Below are 22,189 nucleotides of genomic sequence, written 5' to 3'. Positions count from 1 at the left end.
TTTCCACTTTCTTTTCTTTTTCCTACATTTTCTGGTGTTGTTGTTTTTTGAGGGGTTGTTTGTTTGTTTGGTTGGACGGGAGGAAGTTGGGAGGGGGGGGGGGCAAACAGGTTTCACGGGGCGATGACATAGGCGAGAATTTCAAGCAGCAAAGAAGAAGGTGGAGGAGGATGACTGTCGAGAGACGACAATTGTAATACAACAACAGCAAACAGCGTCTAACCAAATAACTGAATAGTTTACATAACCATTTTTTTATTTCTATCGCCAGCCCCTCCGAGGTCTATAATAAGCAGCGAAATGACGAGCAACATTTCTATAGACACACAATACAAACCCCCTCCAAAAAATAGATGGAAGAAGAAATATTATAACCGTCATCGAAAGGAAGAAGAAGAAAATATACAAAAAATAGATGCGGATGATCTTCTTCTCCGTTTTCCCCCTTCGTTATACAACAAACACAATAGATTGACACCCCCTCCAGCACATGCTAATCATGCCGATCTATCTCTCGACATTATATTATAGTATAAAAGGACATGTGAGCTTATCCCGATAGTCTATCAGAGAAAAATATATAATTGGACAAGAAAAAGAAATAATAAACGGTGAGATATATTCTATTTGAATGTTGATGGGTATTATATACACTGGCAGGGGCTCAACTTATATTCCCTTTTGTTACATGTGTGCAAGAATAAGGGAAGTTATAATCAACTTCCTACCACCACCAACTCGCGCCGGTTTGACAGAGAGACTCTCTGCTGCTGCTGTTGCAGTTGCGTCGTTCCTTTTTGGTGGTGTCGGCCCGTCTCTCAACAATTACAGACTGATTGTTTGGCAGTCTGGTCTCCGGTGATGCATGAATTCTCTGGCTGCTGGAAAGAAAAAAAAAAAAACAAGAAATAGACGAATGAGAAGAGAGAGAAACTGGCAGCCCCCAGCTGTCACCACCACCGCTGCCTTGTTAGATATTGCGACGACAGGGACTTTGTGCGTGTGTCGTTTGACTCGTTAGACCGACGTGTATATATACGGCGCTGCTGGTCGTGGCCAGCCAACAGCTTCACATATATGTGCAGAGAAAAAGAAATAGAGTCTGCAATACACGTCACTCAACGCCATCATCTTATACAAGTGACTCTCTTTGGTATTATCAAAGAAAGAGAGAAAAGAAAAGAAAGTCTGGTACGTAATAAGGACTGGAGATTCAGTGCCTTGATGAGACTTTTGGGTGTCATTTAAATATATTGAGACAAACGGATTATTATTATTACGAGAGACTCTGGCGCGCTGGATATTATACTACTATATATCTCTGCATTCCAGCACTCTATGGACGTCGCTGGGTGGGTGGAAGAAGGACAAAAAGTTGAGCGCTTCTTTTGTCATACCTTACAAAATATAATACAATAAATTTACGTAACAGACTGGGGAAAAAAAGTTGTGCAGTATTATTGCTGGGCCGATGCCGACGCAGCGTAGTTGTATGGCTGTCTTGGGATTATATACCTCGGCATTAGTTTGTATTAGACGGGCTGAGCCGCTGCTGGAAAACAACACAAAAAAAGTTTGGGATTTTCTCTGTGATTTTGTTTTTTGTTTGCCCGGCGAGACTTTGGATCAACTTCTTGTGATGGTAGTGGTATACGGCACACACACACGGGTCTGGGCGCCATCTCATCCAGCCCGAGTCGTCATAAAATACGGAAATATGATTATTATATAATAATCATAATGCAATATAAGCAACTTCCCGCGAGGAGAGAGATACGCGCGCGGAGAGCCAACCGCGCTAGACGTGCCATCTGTATCTGGTGATGACTTTTTGAAATGTGCCCAGCTGCTCTTGCGACTCTCTGTTGTTCGTATGTATATATTTCTCTATACCGCTGGGCTCTAGCTCTAGCTCTAGCTAGCCGATCGCGCAGTTTCATCTCTGATGTACAACTGCGAGTCGTATTTATTTATTTCTTTTTTTCCTGATAAAAAGTCTAGTTGTATATTATTTTCTACATGAAAAAAGCAGAAGAAAAAGAAGAATGACGTGTATACGAGAGGATGATGAAGCCGGAATAATACCACCATTTCGAGTGGATCGGGGTCAGTGACTACGAGTTTTATTATTTGGTCGTTGTTGCTTGTTGTATGTTTTTTTCGTCTTCTTCTTCGTCTTCTTCTTCTTCTTCCACCGCCCCGGCCACCACCACCACCACCACTACCACGTTATATCCAGAGCTATAGTTCAACGAAAATGGCCAGTCGTGAGTCTGACATTATCCATGCCAACATCTTAAATAATAAAGAAGAGAAAGCCAAGAAGAAGAAGAAGGAAAAAAACATCCCCAGCTGTGCGCTACAGCTCCTCCCCGACCCAGCTTTTGGCGTTCTGGTCTATTTTTCTTTGGATATTAGATATTTATATTCACAGACGGCTCTATAGTATATAGTATGTGTGTTAGGCCTCCGTGCCGTCGCTACATCGAATATTTACTTTAAGCTAAGACAAAGAGGGGACTAATCACGGGAGTTTGAATGGAACACGAAATGAGTTTGTATTCCTGACTTTGCCACGTTTTAACGATATGAGACTGGGAAGGGACTTGACAGATGGAGGGTCGGGTGCCAGCCGGCCCGTATCAAAACGAAAGGGACAAGTCGAGAGAAGGTGAATAGCCGGATGCCAGGCGACTAGTTCGGAAAGTGTTTAAGTTTGGTTTTAAGAGACACACGTCTCAGCGACACAGTTTACTGAGAAGAAGTGATAGAAAAGATAGAAAAGGTTATGAAAAGTAGACAATGAAACGTATAGGGAGGGGAAGCTTCTTTGTCCGTGGTGCGTTGCCAAACGGGGCGAATTAGACGTCTTGCACATTGCCGGCCCTGTTTCCGTCTTCGGAAACATCTTGTTCGTCTTCTTCTAAGAGGCAAAGCTTGTGGACCGACCGGGTGTACAGATGAGTGGTGCAGGTGACGTCAGATGCTGCACGGCGACGCTTGGAGGTGGTTGGAATGGCTCGAACGACTCTGACGTCGGCGGATCGGACGAATCCGTCGGGACCTTGCTGGACACTGACGACGCGACCGATCGGCCATGATCCGCGAGGGGAATTGGGCGTGACGACGAGAACTAAATCGTTGACGGCCAGATTCCGTCGCGAACGAAGCCACTTTCTTCTTTCGATGCCGTTGGGGACATATTCTCGGAGCCACCGGTTCCAGAAATGCGTTATCAGCTCCTGGGCTTGTTCGTAACGTCTTCGACTGGAAACTTTGGCGCCTGGAGGATAATCAAGGTTACATCCTGAATGGGCCCGCAGCAGCAGAAAATGGTTTGGTGTGATGGCTTCTAAGTCGTTCGGGTTGACGCTGACGTGAGTCAACGGGCGAGAATTTAGGAGCGCTTCGGCTCCGACGATAGCCGTGACGAGGACGTCTTCGGTGACAGACCGATTGTTTAGAATACCTCGCAGGGCGGTTTTTGCGGATTTAATCAATCGCTCCCATGAGCCGCCAAAGTGAGGAGCTACGGGTGGACTGAATCTCCATTCAATTGGTTGGTTTTTTAGTTTTTCAATCTTCTGCACCAACTCGGCTTCGTTCCAGCGGGAAAGGGCACGGTTGATTTCTTGCTCACCGGCCACGAGATTTGTTCCGTTGTCGCTGTAGCAAAGTTGAGGGACGCCACGACGATCAGCAAAACGGGAAAAAGCGTTGATGAAAGAGTCCATATCGAGGGAATCGGCGACTTCAAGATGTACAGCTCGGGTGTCTAGGCATGTAAACATCACACCATAGCGCTTGACAGATCTTCTCAAGATGACGACGGAAAATGGGCCGAAAAAGTCGATTCCGACGTTGGTAAAAGCGGGAAGATGAGTTTGCAGGCGACTAGCAGGCAGTGGGCCCATGAGTGGTGGCGCTGGTTGACTATTACGAAGCTTGCACGTAAAGCACTTTCGTATGACACGATTGATTGAAGCTCGAGGATGAAGGACATGGTATTTTGCCCGAAGTGCGTGAAGCGTAGGCTCTGTTGACGCATGGATGAGAAGTTTGTGTGTGTCGGTGATGACCATAGTGGACAGTTGACTGTCGGAAGATAGCACAATTGGGTGTTTCGTATCTTCCGGCAGAGACGCGTGTTGCAGCCGACCACCGACTCTGATGATACCGAACGGATCTAAGAATGGGGTAAGATTGGCCAGGGATGAAGCTGTTGGCACTGGTCGTCCTTTCGCCAAACACCGGAACTCGTCGTCGAAGAAATGCCGTTGGTCGACACGAATAATGAAGCGGAGTGCTTCGCGAAGTTCAGGAGCTTTGACGTAAGGAGCCAACTGTCGATTTTTCGGATTGATGTGACGATTGTTGACGAACCGGAGTAGCCAAGCGACGATGCGTTTCAACTTGTGTAAATTTGAAGATTGTTGAATTAAGTTGAAGACGGGATGGTCGTTGGTCACTTGAACGAAGCCGACCCATTTTGCCGGCGACACTTCGGGATCGTCTGATGATGGTTCGGCTATCACGCCTGTTGAGGGCCAAGAAGATTGAGGCAAGGCGAGAAAATCTGGGCCACGGAACCATCTGTGTTGAGTTGTGAGGTGAGTCGCTGGAATGCCGCGGGAACAATCATCGGCCGGATTCAATTCGCCTGGGATGTGGCGCCACTGAGAAGCGGCACTGCTTTCGATAATTTCGGTAATCCGGTGTGCGACGAACGCGTGATACTTGCATGATTTTGAGTGAATCCATTGAAGCACGGTTTGAGAATCACACCAGTAGATAACTTGTGCTGCGATGGGTCCAAGCTCCTTGATGGCGGAATCACATAATCGGACGCCGAGCACTGCGCCTTGTAGCTCCAAACGCGGAATAGAAAGCTGGCGTAACGGCGCAACTCTTGCTTTTGCGAGAAGAAGGTTGAGACGGAAATGGCCGTTTGGATATTCGGCTCGCAGGTAGACACAGGCGCCGAAACCAACCTCGGATGCGTCGGAACAAACATGAAGCTCGTAGGAGATGGGCTTTTCTTGTAGCCGGAAGCAACGCGGAATCTTGATGGAGGCGATTGCTGAAAGTTCCTTTGCCCATGCCGTCCAAATTTCAAGCAGGGTAGGAGGCAGTGGATCGTCCCAATCCGCGCCGGATCGCCAAATTTCTTGAAGCAGGATTTTGGCTGTCATTACGACTGGAGAGAGAAATCCGAGTGGGTCAAAGACGGAAGCTACTTCTTGGAGAACTTCACGTTTGGTTTTGGCTTGGATTTTGATCGACGATTTAAAGTTGAACGCGTCTTGTTGACAATTCCAGAGCAGGCCAAGAGTCCGTTCGATTGGAAGTTTGTCGGCGTCGAGATCGAGTGACCGTGAAAGATCGGAATGATCAACGGTGGCTAAGACGGATCGGGAAGATGAAAGCCATTGGACCATGTTGAAGCCGCCGAGCTTTAACAATGCTGAAACGTCACGTAATTTTGCGATAGCCTCTTCTTCTGTCTCCGTGGAATCTAGATAATTGTCGACGTAGATATTTTTGGATACTGAATCGGCGACGTCGGGGAAGCGGCTGCCAAAATCTTCTGCTGTTTTTCTCAGCGCGTAGATGCAGCTGGTTGGAGACGATACGGCACCAAAGACGTGAACTGTCATTTGGTATTCTTTCGGTTCTCCTACGTCGCCAGGGTTTTTCCAAAGAAAGCGGAAAAGAGATTGTTGCTGTTTGGGAACGAGCACCTGGTGGTACATTTTCTCTATGTCGCCGGAGATTGGAACGGGAAACTGCCGGAAGCGAAGAAGGACGCCAATTAGACAGGTTAGCAGATCGGGACCTTTGAACAATTGTTCATTCAGCGACGTTCCTTTGTAACGAGCGGATGGATTGAATACCACACGAACTTTTTCCGGTTTGTTTGGATTTGTGACGCCATGATGCGGAAGGTACCAGGTGAAGCCTTTGCGGATAGAGTTGTTGACGTCCAATAGTACTGCGTGTCCGAGGGAAATGTATTCGTTCATCACGCGGGAGTATCTTTCGGCGAATGCTGGATCACGGGCGAAGCGCTTCTCCAGCGAGTTGAAATGACGAACGGCGACTTCACGATTATTCGGAATGTTGATTTTGGGATCACGAAGCATTAGTCCGACTTCGTACCTTTCTCCAGTGTGACGCGTCGTCTGCTCCAGTATTTTCAATGCTGCTTTGTCGTCCAGTGATGAAGGCAAAGATGTTGACGGGCGAACACCGAAACTTTCTGTGAGCCAGAATTGATTGACGACGTCGTGTAGAGCTTGATCGGAGAGTTGCTGGGTGATGGAAAGCGCGTTGATGTGCAGAGGTGGATGCAAAGTGGCGGTTGCCACTGGTCCGGTCACACACCAACCAAAATGAGTTTTGATTCCATCCGGGGCTTCAACTCCGTCGGCTGGATAGCGGGAATCTAGCACATCGTGGACACGGAGGACATCACGTCCTAAAAGAACGCCTATTTCTTTGGTGTCCGCGTTGATTGGCTCGATATCGCAGAGATGATTCCATTGATGTTTGACTGCCGGCCAATTAAGGCTGGTTGTTTGGATTTGTAGACGCGGGACTGTGTACGCAGACTTGACTTCGAAAGAGCGGCTGGAATCGGTGGTGAGAATATTGAAAGATACACATTTCACTATATTCTTCGGATCGTTTCCGTGAAAAGTTGCTAAAGGTGATGACTGCGTAGGACCGTCGAGTTTCAGCTTTTTTGATATTTTCTCGAGGATCAATGATGCTTGGCTTCCTTGATCCAAGATGCCTACTGTGTTGACCTGGATTCCGTTAGCTTCAATGATGACTGGAATTGTTAGCAGCAGGGTGGTGATTGAATCTCCTTCGACGGTGTGCGTTCCAACGCCCTTTTTGGTTGTTTTCTTGTTTTCTTGTGTCTCGGATTTTTCTTCTTTTGGTGTCTTTGCTTTCTCTTTAAAAGACACGTTGAGGCTTGGAGCGCCGTGAAGAAGTGGGTGGTGATGGGCGGTGCATTCTTCGAAGTTGCATTTCGTTTTGTTAAAGCATTCTTTCGTCCAATGTCCTTTAGTTAAGCACCGTAGACAGCAGTTAAACTCCTTGATGATCTTCATCCTTTCTTCTAAAGATAAGGCTGCGAATTTTGGGCACGATGAAAGGCGGTGGTCTCCTCTGCACAGGAGGCACGTCAAGGTTTTGCTTCCATCGTTTTGTTTGGCTGCTGTTGAGGGCGGAGCGGCTGGTTTGTGACCGATGATGTTGATTGAAGGCGGATGCTTCGGCTTTCGGTCCGTTTGCTGCCGGCCCGGCTTTTGGTTGCTTTTGCTGGACGGGGGCGATGATGCTGGAGAAATCAAACAATGCTTGGCCATCATTTCTCCTTTGACGATTAGGTGGATCCAGCTCGAGAAATCTTGAAGGGTTAGGCAGACTGGGTGACTCTTGACTATCTTTTTCCCCCACCTGCTTTGTAACTCCACTGGAAGCTTGGCCAAAATTAGCTCGAGGATGCCGGATGCTTTCAGCTCGTGTTCGTAACCTCCATTCTTCAAAGATGAAACGGCTCCATTGAGAGTTTGCGAGAATTTGAGCAAAGTTTTGTAATCATTGTTGTTCACTTTTGGCAGTTCGATCAGAGACTGGATGTAGGCTCTTGAGACGATCTGAGGATGACCATAAGTGTTTTCGAGCTCGGTCAAAGCTTCACTGTACAAAGCCGAGCTGCTGAGAGAGTCGCCTAGTCCATTTCGGATGTCTTCTGACAAGGATCGCTTGAGCAACGCCATTTTTTCTGTTGATGATAAGCTGTTGTTGGAGTGGACCAAATCTCTGAAGATTGCAATAAAGTCGGGCCACTTCTTGGGATCGCCATCGTAGGGTTTTAAGTCCAATTTGGGAAGACGAAAAACTGATCTTGTGTTGTGGTTTGACTCGGTGGAATCTTTCGTTGACGACAATAAATTGTCGTTGTGGGCCGTCCATTGCTTGAAGTTGATTGGTTCCTCTTCGGTTTGACGATTTGGATTTGACGCGGTCTGGAACAAATTGTCAAATGGGTTGGCTCCTCTGGTTGGTTCGAATTGCGTGGGCTGGAAGGAGGTGTACGGTTGTTTTAAGAGAGAACTGATGGGAATTTTGCTTTGCTGTTCTTGTATCTTCTGATTCAGTTTTTCTTCACTCTCACGCCTTTCTTTTTTTTCTAGCCTCAGCAACCGATCCTTTTCTTGGGCGGCTTCAAACAGCTCCTTTTGCTTTTGTTTTTGGACCTCCAGCGCGGTTCTGATTTTTTTGTTTTCTTCAGCTATCTCGTTGGCACGTTTTTCCGCTTCATTTACTGCGTCTCGATTAGCTGTGGTGTACTTGCTGGATTGTCGCTCTCTTTCTTCTTCAACGGCTTTCTTGATCTTCTCTTTTTCGTCTATCTTCATTTGTTGGATCTGCTTTTCTAGTTGTTCACGCTGACGCTTTTCTTCTTCGCGTTGACGCCTTTCTTCTTCGCGCTGACGCCTTTCCTCTTGTAAAGCTTTAGCGTCTTGGTTTGAGACTGAGCTGGATGGTGATACGGAATGGTGATCTGCTGGTCGATTGGGCGGATCCGGTTGCGCTGGATAGACGGTGGCGTTTGACTGGAAGCCGAGTGACCGTTGAGACGCATGGCCGATGGATACTGCGGATGGCGGACGGGATGTTCTTTCTAAATAACGGTCGATGATTTCAAATATCGTTTCTGCATCTTCGCCAAGTTCTTTCGCCCATTCGTCGTCTCGTTCATCTTCTTCTTCTTTCGAATCACAATATTGCTGATGAATTGAAAGACAGTCGGCGATAGTCGTGGAAAATTCTGTCTTCATGAATTTGAGTTCGGTGCGACTTTTTTTATTACGCACGTGATTGATGATTTTGTTTCCTTGTCTGGTCGCACGAGATTTTTCGGTTGATCTTGCTTGCTTCAGCGCCCTTGTGTCTTCAAATAGTGGGTATTCATCGGTGTGATCCGGCGGCCTTAGGTCGAACAATGGTGGATTACGATCGGTCTGATCCGGCTGCCTTAGGTCTTGCAATGGTGGATATCGGGCGGTGTACTCCGTCTGCATTTCTTGCGCTCGACTTGGTGGGCGCGGACTCTGAGTGTCGTTATTGGGCGATGAACTGGCGGTTGACATCTTGGAAATGAAGTTTTTTTTTTTTGAGAATTCAGTAGGACCAATGAGAAGCTAGCCCAATGGACCACGAGGGATCTAGGACTTGGCTCTTAGGACCGTTTTTTTTTTTTTTTTTTTTTTTTTTTTTTTTTTTTTTTTTTTTTTTTTTTTTTTTTTTTTTTTTTTTTTTTTTTTTTTTTTTAAACTGAATATAAAAGTGAGAACAGCAAGCCCAACGAATGATAGCCCAATGAGCCTTGAGAAAGACTTAGGACCGATCACTAGGACCGTGTGTAACACGAAACAGGATGCAACTCTTGATCTTGAGATGTACTGGCCTTGGAATCTTCTTCAGGTTCGGCGGCTGAGTCTTCTTGTTTTCTTTGTTTTGCCGCTTCTTCTTATTCTCGTTCGGCCAGAATAACTTGCAATATTCTTTCTGCTTCTTGAATGGCCGCGTTGATTGCGGCTTGTCTTGCTTGCTGGTTGGGTTGATCGTCAATCTCTCTTTGCCGTAGCTGCTGCACTTGTTGTTGACGTCGAGCGACTCTTCTTTCTTCGTGAACAGCGGCCTGGATGGCGCGGGAAATTGGGCTGTTGCGGCGACGAGGCAGTTTTGAAACGTAACGGCCACGTGGCCTCTTCGAGAAAAAGAGAAGGGAGGGTGGGCGCTTGGCAACACGTAAGAGATTAACGGAAACAAAAGATTTTTTTTTTTTTTTTAAATGGCGAAATTACTATTAAATGGAATTTATTTGATGGTTGGATTAGATTACAATCTACAACTGCCGCATGAGCAGTTCTACAAGAGAAAATTTTACTCAAATGCTAAACGTGAGCAATCAAAGAATACCGCAAGCACCTGCTGTTAAGCAAGTTTTTTTTTTTTTTTTATCTAGTGGCCTGCTTTTGATCGTAAATTAACATGGGCAAGTTGTGAAATTATCGGCAAGACCTGCTCTGAGCACGCAACACGTGGGCTCACCAAGACTTACCACACCAAATTTAATATCCGACCAACAAATAAATTCACTGAGAAAAGAGATGCCAAAAGGAAGTAGTAAGACTCGCTATGATCGCGCAACACGTGGGCTGCTCAAGTCTTATTACTTACAAAAATTTACGAGAGCAAATGTGGGGAGAGCACTTGACGATGCGGTTGTCGGCAGCGAGAGAGAGAAAGCGTCGTCTGCTACTAAGTGGCTCCCCCTGGGTTCCCGATTCCCTTCCTCTCGGCAGCGTTGCCAGATAAATCTAAATGGAGCCTGCTGATTCTAATGAAATTACTTCGCAAAAAATATTAGGCAATATGCTAGCTAGACAAAATCGCCAAGTGGTTTTTAATTTGCAATGAATAAAATTAGAAAATGAGTTTAAGGGGGGGGGTCGAGATTTTTTTTTTTTTTACGAGGTTTTTTCCCTTCTGTTTTTAGACCCAGAAATTAAATTCTCAAAGGGAAATTGTCTACCTGTTGAGATGTCGGAGATAAATATGGATTACTCTGACGGTGGATGACGCCGCGCGCTTGGTCGTCAACCAATTTCAATGGATCGGGGGGAGGATTTTTTACGGGATCTAACGCAATGTCTTTGCACGGACTGTACGGGACTTTACATTAAAGCGAGTAAATTTTTTGGTTCGAAACGCAAGGTTACTACACCAAATGTGCAATACTTGCTCTACGAGTGAGTTTAGTTGTTTTTTTTTGGATTCGAAACGCAGGGTCGATGCACGAAATGTGCACGACTTGCTGTACGATTGGATTTTACTTTTTTGTAGGGTTCAAAACGCAAGGTCGATGCACCAAATGTGTTAGGCCTCCGTGCCGTCGCTACATCGAATATTTACTTTAAGCTAAGACAAAGAGGGGACTAATCACGGGAGTTTGAATGGAACACGAAATGAGTTTGTATTCCTGACTTTGCCACGTTTTAACGATATGAGACTGGGAAGGGACTTGACAGATGGAGGGTCGGGTGCCAGCCGGCCCGTATCAAAACGAAAGGGACAAGTCGAGAGAAGGTGAATAGCCGGATGCCAGGCGACTAGTTCGGAAAGTGTTTAAGTTTGGTTTTAAGAGACACACGTCTCAGCGACACAGTTTACTGAGAAGAAGTGATAGAAAAGATAGAAAAGGTTATGAAAAGTAGACAATGAAACGTATAGGGAGGGGAAGCTTCTTTGTCCGTGGTGCGTTGCCAAACGGGGCGAATTAGACGTCTTGCACAGTATGTATGCGTTAAATGAAGTAGATGAGGAAAGAAAAAATAAATTTATTTCTATATGTATATAGATTTTGGTTTCTTCTTTTCTTTTCTAATGCAACTGGGAGGAGAACGAATTGGCGAAGAATGATCGTCTTCTTTTTTCTTTTGGTTAGACCAAAAGGGAAAAGCAAACCAAAGAAAAATATATAATATAATACACTGTGGAATGTGTATCTATTGTTCGAAGCTTGCAACAATTTCGCCACGCATTTACCTACTTAATAATATTTTCCCTACTACCTGCTGATGGATTGGCAGCTGTGGGGGGAAAAACAAATGCTGTTCACTTTTGAATGACTAACAAGTTTCCGAGCGCAACATATTGAGATGTCGAATAGCTCTCAAACATTTTGACCCCGACCAATAAGAGATGAGGCCCAACTTTTCTTTTAACCTCCGCCAAAATAAAGTCCAATTTTTCTCATCTGACGACTTTTAGGCCGCGCAACTCTCCGGCCACAAAAATATCTAATCCATCAGGAGGTGCCTATGCAGTGCCCAGCCAACAAAAACTTTTTTTTCTTTTATTTATATTTTTTCTTTATTCCAGAGGAGGAGCCGATTTAGCCCCAGAGCTCGGGGCGACAGGTTCATGGCAGGAGCCTTGTTACGAGAGAGGGCTCTTTGCGAGCTACCCCACGGCTATATCCGCCGTGCAATGAGATTCAACCTTGACTTATCCATTAAAGAATAAAAACTGCTGCTGCTGCTGCTGCTCTTCTCTCTCTCTGTGTGTGTATATATTCTGGCCATTGTGTGTGTATTATAAATGCCAGACAGTCGGCAGTCTGTGTCACAACAACCCAGCAGCATTTTGGCCTTCCTTAGATTATTTTTTCGACGATTTTTCCGTCTTCTTCTTCTTCTTCTTATTGTATAGGCGCATTATCCCGTACACATACAACACACTGTTTATTTCAATTGTGTATTATATATCGCTGCTGGCCGGTTGCTGCTGCTCCTGTGCTTCAGCCGAGCGAGCAGGACGGACACAATAGCCAGGCTGGACGGAATATAGGCTCTTTTCTTATATATTTCGTCCAGCAGCTATAGCCTAACTCCTTGGATAGCCTTGCCTTGTGCATAGGAAAGATGAAATGGCTACCTCATTCTTGCCTTTTTCTCTCTCCTGTTATTCAATTCAAAATGTCTCACGACTTGAGCCGAGTTGTTTCCAGTTGGGAAACTTTTGTGAGGGGGGAGAGAAGGGCGCACACGTAAATGTCGGTCGTTCTCCAAAACTTCTTGACTGTGGATTGCTATGGAATAGACAAGAAAAAAACCCGTCAAATGCCCTTCTTTTTTGTTTGTTTATATTTGCATAATGTCCGATCGTATATGGCCAAGATATTTCGTGACGAAATCAAGTCTATCTCTCCTTTCGCTTTTTCTCATATCTTCCTACGCGCGACGCGATGATGTTGATGGCGTCAATATAAAAATATCCAATCGTTATTGGGCGATGTAGTCGCACGAGAAAATATATACCAGTCCGCCAGCACCTGGTCGTGCTGGCCAATAATAAACAGCCAGTGCTGGAATGTCCATTTTTTTTTCATTCAAGCTGCGCTGCGCCAAAACCCTCCCAAAAAACGGTTTTTGATTCAATCTCTCTTTTTATATAAAGTCACAGCGGGATGAAGATAAGTCGACCGGAAAAACTCGCAGAAGCTTTTCAAGGCAAAAATTGAAATTCCAGTGAAATTTCAATATTTCACGGGGTCCCATTTTTTGTTGAACCGATCAAAAACATTTCACGGATCTGTACGATATGCAAATGACCGTTTCCTCGAGTCATGCCAACTGACGGACAGCTGGCCAAAGACAAATCCTAAAGAGTTTTCCTAGATAAAGGAAATCTATAAATCAAAAAATTGAATCAATGAAACCGAACAACACCAAAAAATAACAAAAGTCGCGATTCATTCTCAAAAAACTTTTCGACAAGGATCTCGAACGAAAAAAAAAAGCGCTCCCATCGGGCAGCACCTCCTTAATCTATTTCCAGGAAAAAAAAAAAAAAAATGTTTTAAAACATTCGTCTCTTTTTTGTTTCTTTTATTTGTATTTTTTTATTGGCTCATCAAGAATTGAGGTCGACGCAATCGTTTCAGCGCTGTGGCCACAGTCTAAACAGACTGTTACGACTTGTTGAGAAGACGAAATTAGACACACAATTGATATACACCAACAAGAAAAAAGAAAAGGTGAAATTCCTTTGGGCTGGTGGATGGAAAAGAAAAGAAAAGAAAAGAAAAAAAAGTCAAATGAATTGTCCGAGAAAAGATGACGGACTTGTGTATATTATTGCGTGCCCGTCAAGGAAAAATAAGAATAAGAATAAAGAAGGCCATCATCCTTGGTCGACACTCTATATCTATATGGAGAGAGCTGCTCTGTCATCATCTTCATCCAACCGTGAACCCGTCAAACATTTCCGAGTTCTAATATTATTATCATTTTTTGGGGGGTGGTTAGTTGGTTGGTGGTTAGTAGTGGCAGTGGCCCGGTTGTCTCTTCATTTTCCCGCGTGATTATTTGATCAAAAAAGAGACAAACAAAAAAACAAAACAGAAAAATAAAAATTGATCCAATTGTCCGACTGAGAACTGTGTGTTAGGTATCGAGGGGCGGTGTCTCCGGTTTAAAAAGATAATCATATTGTGTGAATCAGCAGGGTCGTCTCTTTCTCTCTCTCCCAGCTGATTGCCAACTCGGAGCCTCAACAAGTGAACGGCCACAAAAAAAAAAGAGAAAAAAAGAAAAAAGGAGCAGCACCTTCACTTTATTAGACCAGCAACAACAACAACAACAACAACAACAACAACCGGTTTCCCGTCTCTCTCTTTCTTGTTTCTCTCTCCTTTTGGGTTCCTCCTTCTCCCCCCCCCCCCCCCACCTCCTCACCCAAACGTCTACCTGGTATTTATGCGCATTAAAATAAACATGTAGATACGCTGGCGAGCGAGGGGCCCGGAGCTACTCCCCTCAGGGTTCACACAGGTATGACAAATCATGGCAGGTAAAGGGGGGTGGAGACTTGCCTCAGAAGAAATCAGAAGAAGAAGAAGAAGAGAAAGAGAAGACGGATGAAACGAGAGAAGAAAGAAGAATCCGCTGGACCCCTCTTTCTTCTTCTCTCTTTCTGGATAGAAAAAGAAGCCGGCGACCGACCCAATGGGAAGAGAAGAAGAAAAAGAGCTGCGCCAAGCAATTCTAGCTCTCCTCTCGAGTCTCGACTAGTTCGCCCTCCCAAGCTCCACGGCAAAAGCCCCGTCGGCCAAATAGCCAAGTTCCTTATTTCTCCGCTAGGGGCGCACCCATCCGACACTGGCCCAAGTGCCCAAGTGCCGAGCGAATGGGAATGCTGGCGAGTCGGCCATCGTCCCTCAGTCGTCGCCCAACTGTCGTTCCACACAGACGTGTTTCCATTTGCGCTCGTGGTGGTTTTTTGAAATTTCAACATTTTTCGAGTGCCATTCGGATTAATCGTTTTTTGGTTTGATTATTGTGCGCACCTTATCTGACGATATTATTTGATCATTTCAAAGAAAGGCCTAACAGTGTGGGAGCCAGTGACAAGTTCAACAAGTTCAACGTTTCATTTGTTTCACGTGATATTTTTGGGTTCGAATGAACTGCGTGCGAAAAGGGCAAATGAATTGATGGCCCGGAAATCGCCGTTAACTCGACATGATTTTCGTTGTGTTCGTTTGACATCTGCCCATTGATTCTTCACTCCTCTCTCTCTCTCTCTGCGTGTGTGGTGTGTGTGGGTGTGTGTGTGGCATTTTTTTGAACAAACACCTCGTGTCGGGTCTCTTTTTTGATTTCATTTGGGTTGACCTGCATTGAAAAGGGGCAAAAAGAAAAGTCAATGTCGCTGGTGTCGTCCAGCCGGCCGATGAATTTGGTACATTCGACGGAAAAGGAATCCGTCACGGTCGCCCATCACAAAACCCCTCCAACGTCCAGCTGGATGCCTTTTGCCAGTTGTTGGTCAGTGCATAGAGACCGGCGGAAAATGCCTAGCCCCAGCTCCCCTACTCCTCTCCACCACGGAATTGTCCGTCTCCTGATTGTCTTGACCGTGACCGTCTGCTCCTTGTTCCGCCCGACCACCGGCCTCGTCGTCTCGCCAGCCGCCGACGGATGTCAAATCAGTGAAACCAATGCGGAGGGCACATCCAGCAGCCTTCACTGTCGCTTCCGGGCCTTCAATCCCGACTGGACCAGTGGCTCCCTGGGCCGCGGCCTGGAACAGCAGTCGACCAAAGGATTGTGGGTCGAGTGCGCCGACTCGACGGCCTATCCCGTCATCTTGCCCACCTCGGCCTTTGCCGCCTTCCCTCACCTGGAATGGCTCCACCTGGACTCGTGTCGGCTCTCCGATCTGCCGGCCAAGTCGCTCCAGGGACTGGCCAAACTCCGCCAGCTCCGCATCCAGACCAGGAACGCCGACTGGCCCGGAACGTCGCTCACCATTTCCGATCAATTGCTCAACGACGTCCGATCGTTGGAGTCGCTCGATCTGGCCCTCAACGACATCCGCTCACTGCCCCGCCCGTCTCTCTGCGCCCTGGACAAGCTCGTCCAACTCAATCTGACGGGCAATCGATTGAGCGATCTACTCTGGACAAGGCCGGAAGCCAACCGCGGCGGATGTCTCCAGTCCCTCAAAGTGCTGGACATGTCCTACAATCGCTTAGTCACTCTGCCCGCCCGATCGCTGGCCAACTGGACCCAACTGGAGGAGCTCCACCTCCAGGGCAACGGCCTGGTCAGTGTCGACGACAACAGTCTCATCGGCCTGACTTCACTCCGGCTCATCAATCTGGCCGGCAATCAGTTGACCTCACTGCCGCCGGGCCTCCTTTCGTCCAGCGCCGAGCACTTGGCCGAGCTCTACGTCAGCGCCAACGGCCTCACCGTTTTGGCGCCCGGATTGTTGAACGGATTGAGCAAATTGCTGGTGCTGGACCTGTCGGAAAATCAACTGACGGCCTCCTCGTTCGATCCGACGACCCTGAGCGGCCTCTTCCGCCTGGCCGTCCTTAGTCTTCACAACAACCGCATCTCCCGACTGGACTCGACTCTTTTCTCCGATTTGACCAACTTGCAAATCCTCCGACTGGACGGCAACATGCTGGAAAGTCTGCCGGAAGGCATTTTCGGCTCCCTGCCTCATCTGCACACGCTCATCTTGTCGCGCAACCGTTTGACGAGGCTGGACGGCCAGCTGATGGCCAATCTCAACTCGCTGTCCATCCTGGCGCTAGACAACAATTTGATCGAGCGGATCGATCCGGAAGCCCTGGCCAATACGACCCAGCTGCAGGATTTGAACCTGAGCGGCAACAACCTGCCGTCGGTGCCCGTCGCCCTGGCCAGTCTCACTCGACTCACGTCGCTGGACCTTGGCGAGAATCGACTGGTCGGCTTCGACTATGCCGTTCTCAACGGCATGAAGGAGCTGTCCAGCTTGAGGCTGCTGGACAATCAGATCGGCAACGTCAGCCGGGCGACGTTCGCCAGTCTGCCCAGCTTGCGGATCCTCAACTTGTCCAAGAATCAAATCGCCGCCGTGGAGGAGGGAGCCTTCAGTCAGAATCCGCTGCTGCAGGCCGTCCGGCTGGACGCCAACGAGCTGACCGACCTGACTGGGCTGTTCCACTCTCTGCCCAACTTGGTGTGGCTCAACGTCAGCGACAACCGGCTGGCCCATTTCGACTACGCCCTCATCCCCAAGTCGCTGCAGTGGCTGGACATGCACCTGAACCACATCCCCGAGCTGGGCAACTATTTCCAGCTGGATGACCAGCTCTCGCTGCAGACGCTGGACGCCAGTTTCAACCGACTGACGGAGCTGACGGCCAGCATGCTGCCCGACAGTCTGCAGGTGCTCTCGCTCAACGACAACCTGATTTCCTCCGTCCAGCCGTACACTTTCTTCCGCAAGGATAACCTGACCCGCGTCGATCTCTACGCCAACCACATCGCCGATCTCGACCAGAACGCCCTCCGCATCTCGCCCACCTCTGACGGCCGTCCTTTACCCGAATTCTACATCGGCGGCAACCCGTTCCAGTGCGATTGCAACATGTAAGTCCAGCAAACAAATGAAATCTTTATTTTGTCCGTCCAGGTTATTTATTTTTTCTTGGAATTTTTCTTTTCTTTTTTGGGATGTCCAGGGAGTGGCTGCAGCGAATCAACACGCCCGACCACCTGCGCCAGCATCCGCGCGTCATGGACCTGGAAGGCATCTACTGCCGTCTGCTGCACAGCAGCCGGCCTCAGCGCTCCTATGTGCCGCTGGTGGAGGCGACGCCGTCCAACTTCCTGTGCACCTACGAGACGCACTGCTTCGCCCTGTGCCACTGCTGCGACTTTGACGCCTGCGACTGCGAGATGACTTGCCCGACCAACTGCACCTGCTACCACGACCAATCCTGGTCGGCCAACATCGTCGACTGCTCCGGCGGATCTCACCCCAACCTGCCCGAGAGGATCCCCATGGACGTGACGGAATTGTACCTGGACGGGGCCCAGCTCCGCGCTCTCTCCTCCCACAAGTTCATCGGGCGCAAGAACCTCCGGCTGCTCTTCCTCAACTCCAGCGGAGTCGAGATCATCCACAACCGGACCTTCAACGGACTGCGCGGCCTCTACGTCCTCCACCTGGAAGACAATCGCATCCGCACGCTGGAAGGGTTCGAGTTTAGCGACCTGGAGTCGCTGCGGGAGCTCTACCTGCACAACAACGCCATCACTTCCATCCAGAACCGGACGTTTTCGGCCCTGAAACACCTGCAGGTGCTCCGGCTGGACGGCAATCGGCTGGTCGATTTCCCTGTCTGGAATCTCCTCTCCAACGCGCCGGAGCTCAACGCCCTGACGCTCAACGACAATCCGTGGAGCTGCGACTGCCTTTTCCTGGCCGAATTGCGGACGGCTCTGCACACGGCCGGGCCCAAAGTCTCCGACGCCAGCCAGTTGATCTGCGTGACCAACGAGCGCGATTCCGTCGTCTCCAGTCTGCCCGTCCTGATGCCGGAAGTGCTGGAGGGAGGCTCCAACCGCAGCTCCAACCGCAGCCTGGGCCTCTGCGTCAGCCCGACTCCGTCGGCCACGACCATCGTCCAGCAGCGCGTCATCCAGGACTATCTGCCGCTGTTGGTGACGACTCTGGTGGCCTTCATCGCCGTCACGCTCATCATCCTGTTCGTCTTCATCTACCGGCAGCCGGTGCGCGTCTGGTGTCACGCCCGCTACGGCCTGCGCCTCTGGGCGTCCGGCAGTGGCGGCGGCTCGGCGGCCACGCCCGACAGCAAACTCTTCGACGCTTTTCTTTCGTACAGCGCCAAAGACGACGCTTTCGTCCAGCAGATGCTGGCCACCAATTTGGAGTACGGCTCGCCGACCTACAAGCTCTGCTTGCAGCACCGCGACTGCCCGTCTGGCGGCGGGGCTTACGGACTGTCGGAGACCATCAGCCAGGCCGTCGACTCGTCGCGCCGCACCGTCATGATCATCTCGCCCAACTTCATCAAGGCCGAGTGGTGCCGCTTCGAGTACAAGTCGGCCCTGCACCAGCTCTTTGGCACGTCGCGCCACTGCCAGCAGCAGCAGACGAAAAGCGCCAAGCAGACGAAACGGCTCATCGTCATCCTCATTGGCGACGTGACCCACAAGGACCTGGACGCCGACTTGAAACTTTATCTCAAGACCAACACCTACCTGCAGTGGGGCGAGGACGGATTCTGGGATAAACTCCGGTTCGCTCTGCCCGATCCCGTCCAGCAGCCCAGCCGGGCCCAGCAGCAGCAGCAGGCGCAACACCAGCAGACGACGCACAAATCTGTGCGTCCTTGCGGTGGCGGTCCCATGATCAACACGATGACTGCGGCCCCGATGGCCGCCACTTCGGCGGCCATGGCGGCCCACCAGATGCACCTGCACCAGCAGCGCAGCGCTTCCCGGCCTTGCAACGTCACCATTCCGCCGAGAACCGTCACGCTCAACATGAGCGGCTGAACAGACTGGTCCGGCTGGTATTAATATATTTTCTTGCACGTCATTGTGATATTGAATTCCCCCATCCCCCTCCCTTTCTCCTATATACACGATTCGTATCGCCAGTAAATAAAAAAGAGAAGAAAGAAGAAGAAGAAGAAGGAAAATGAAATTTCATTTTTCGTATCAACATTCAAATTCGTTAAAATCCGATTAACGATCTTGTGATATTTCCCCCTATTCCCCCACCCCCTTGTGCATATAATCCCCTTCCTTCTCGTGTATCATTTTCTCTCCGAGTCTTGTCCATAATTTTTTTTTGTTTTTTTAGATTGTGTGTCGATGGATTTTTTTCTACAGTAAAAAACAAACAAACAAATTCTATTATTATTTTACAAAGTTTGAGTCAAATGTTTTCGATGAAACGTTATTTTAAAAACATAACTTTTCGCGCCCCATCACGTCTTATCGAGTGTTTTGTCAGTACAGTCTGTTGAGTTGGAGTTATATGTATTTGTTCGTGTTGTCCAGTATATAATTCCGTTTCGTGCATTCGATTCAACTTTTGATGTGTAAATTGAATATATCGCTCTATTTAAAGCAACTACAAAATTACCATCCGCTAGAAACGATCCTTATCAGATAGTTTCCTATCCCGAAATAAAAAAAAGAAAATCATGAATTACAATTTCATTTTTATTTTATTTTTCAAAAATATTTAGAGATTTGGTTTCTTTGTTTCTGTATGCCTTTGTCGACGGACTGCTTGACTTATACTTGGAAACACAACAAGGAGGGACCCAGAGATTTACTCAAATTGTCTTTTAACCTATTAGAAGCTCGAGAGAGTGAGAGAAAAAAGAAGAAAAGAAGAGGGGAGATATAAGAAACCCAGAACTTGAAATCGTTACGGCAATTTGATTTAATTTAATTTTTTTTTTCTCTTTCCAAGGGAAGTGAGAAGCCGTTAAGGTCTTTTGAACCGGAGGACCAGCATTGCAATAGCCTGGAGAGTATAGACCGAGAAGAAGAAAAAAGAGAGGGGTCTGTGTATACACACATAGTATATAGTAGGATAGGCCTTATGAGTTACAATAGACAGAGTCTCTCTCTCTCTCTCTTGATTTCTCTGTGTGTAGTATAGTATCTCGAGGGCTTGAAGTGATCATCTCGCCCATTTCTAAAAACGAAAATAGGGTGAGAACGAGAGCCTACGGCTAACTCTCAAACCTCGCGTCTATGCGAGGCGATGCGAGGGAAAGAAATAATAAAACCTTAGACCTTTTTTTCTCTTCCCGTAGAGGCTTTTTTAGATTCTTTATTTCTTATATGGCCGAGGAAATCAGAAGGAAAAACTATCGAATTCCTGATTCCAAATGTATCAAATTGTATTTGAATTTTCCATCGAAATACCAGCAGTCTAACTCTCAATCTGCTGGGCGGAGAATGAAGCGAGTGTGTCGTGCTGCTGCTGGCCAGCGTCCGTCGCTTCAGCTGTAACAATCTCTTATATAACATCGAAAACGATTTACATGGGGGGGTAGGATGATTATTGCCGCCCAACTCGTGATCGGCCCGCTTGACGGACGACACTAAGTGTGTTGTTGCAGTTTTGTCTTGAACGGCGGACGGAAGTTCCGCTCTTCGTCACGCCATCGCTTCGTGACTGGGCGACATTGAACCAATGTTTTCCTTTTCCATTTAAACTACTACTACTACTTTTTTTCAATTTCTCCTTAGACTGTCTATTCTCTCACTATATACTGCGTAACGCCATTTTCTTATTTTTGTTATTTTTTTTTCACGCCGTCATCTTATTCTCCGGAATATTTCCAACCGTTAGCCGCTGGAATGAATGCAGACACAGAGAGAAGCTAAAGAGGGAAGCAAATGTTTTGACTGAGTCCTGGCGTCTGTGTGATGCTCTTTTCAATGTGTTTCTACAGCGATAAGAAATATCCGTTTTTCCCAGTAAAGAGAGAGGAATAACGTCAGCAAGAGCAGCAGCAGAGCCCCGTTCGCCAATTCCATACAAGGATTTCAATAGAGAGAGCATCAGAGGGCGCATTAAAGCCAAGATATAAAACGACAGACGAGATATACCGTCGTACTTTGTGATGTTGGCTCTGTGTGTATAACGACGGAGCGCCGTGAGACTCTAAATAAATCTCATTCCAACGCAGTCTAAACCATTCAAAAAAGAATCTACTTTTTTTATTAAAAAAAAGAGAACGTTTATAGATTACATTAATTATTCAAATTTGTTTTTTTTTTTCTTCTTTTTCTTCCTGTTGAGGAATAGACGTCAAGGAGGACGAGATGAGAGACACTCGTCGTGCGAAAAAGACCCGCCGACGGCCAAATCATCAGACTATATACTATAGCTGAACTGGGCAGCCAATCAAAAAAGTTCGTGTATACCCCCGACTCTCTCGGCTGTTGCTGTCCTTCAACAAATATTCGGCGCTAGACAGATCATCAATTTGAGAAAAAAGCTCTTTTCGTTACACATTTTGGCCGCAGTCGTGAATCGTGATTCAAAGTTCAGATTTCTTGTTTATTATTTGACTTTTTCCCCGGGTCGTATAGTGTTTCTATTGATAAAAAAGAAGATGCCCAGCACTATCGGTGCATATATCGTAGAATTTTGCCTTTTTTGTTTTTAAATATAACGTCTTATAACATATTATAGACGAGAGAAAAAGAATAAGACAAGGAATATCGCTGAAAAAGTCCTTACACTTTCCAGGAAAAGA

The 22,189-nt window shown here is 47.4% G+C and overlaps 2 protein-coding genes across 2 annotated transcripts; one reads left to right on the top strand and one right to left on the bottom strand.

The window, feature by feature from the left end:
- Positions 1-2,861: 2,861 nt before the first annotated feature.
- On the bottom strand, positions 2,862-9,170 carry LOC124197782. The gene is made up of 2 exons (XM_046593327.1): positions 6,957-9,170; positions 2,862-6,896 (listed from the first exon to the last, which is right to left on the bottom strand). The coding sequence occupies exons 1-2, from the start codon at positions 9,168-9,170 to the stop codon at positions 2,862-2,864; spliced, it is 6,249 nt and encodes a 2,082-aa protein (XP_046449283.1).
- Positions 9,171-14,782: 5,612 nt separating this feature from the next.
- Positions 14,783-20,115, top strand: LOC124196717 (toll-like receptor Tollo). The gene is made up of 2 exons (XM_046591891.1): positions 14,783-17,519; positions 17,612-20,115. Exons 1-2 carry the CDS (start codon positions 15,295-15,297, stop codon positions 19,452-19,454), a joined length of 4,068 nt encoding a protein of 1,355 aa, XP_046447847.1. The 5' UTR covers positions 14,783-15,294; the 3' UTR covers positions 19,455-20,115.
- The last annotated feature ends 2,074 nt before the right edge of the window (positions 20,116-22,189 follow it).

This window comes from Daphnia pulex, chromosome 7 (genome assembly GCF_021134715.1).
Source record: "Daphnia pulex isolate KAP4 chromosome 7, ASM2113471v1".
Lineage (NCBI taxonomy): Eukaryota > Metazoa > Arthropoda > Branchiopoda > Diplostraca > Daphniidae > Daphnia > Daphnia pulex.
This window is presented reverse-complemented; position numbering and strand designations above follow the sequence as displayed.

Coding starts and splice junctions, on each gene's coding strand:
- LOC124196717 (XM_046591891.1), top strand. CDS start 15,295: ATGTCGCTGGTGTCGTCCAGCCGGCCGATGAATTTGGTACATTCGACG. Junction 17,520..17,611: donor TTCCAGTGCGATTGCAACAT/GTAAGTCCAGCA, acceptor TGGGATGTCCAG/GGAGTGGCTGCAGCGAATCA.
- LOC124197782 (XM_046593327.1), bottom strand. CDS start 9,170: ATGTCAACCGCCAGTTCATCGCCCAATAACGACACTCAGAGTCCGCGC. Junction 6,897..6,956: donor ACGTGTCTTTTAAAGAGAAA/GCAAAGACACCA, acceptor ACAACCAAAAAG/GGCGTTGGAACGCACACCGT.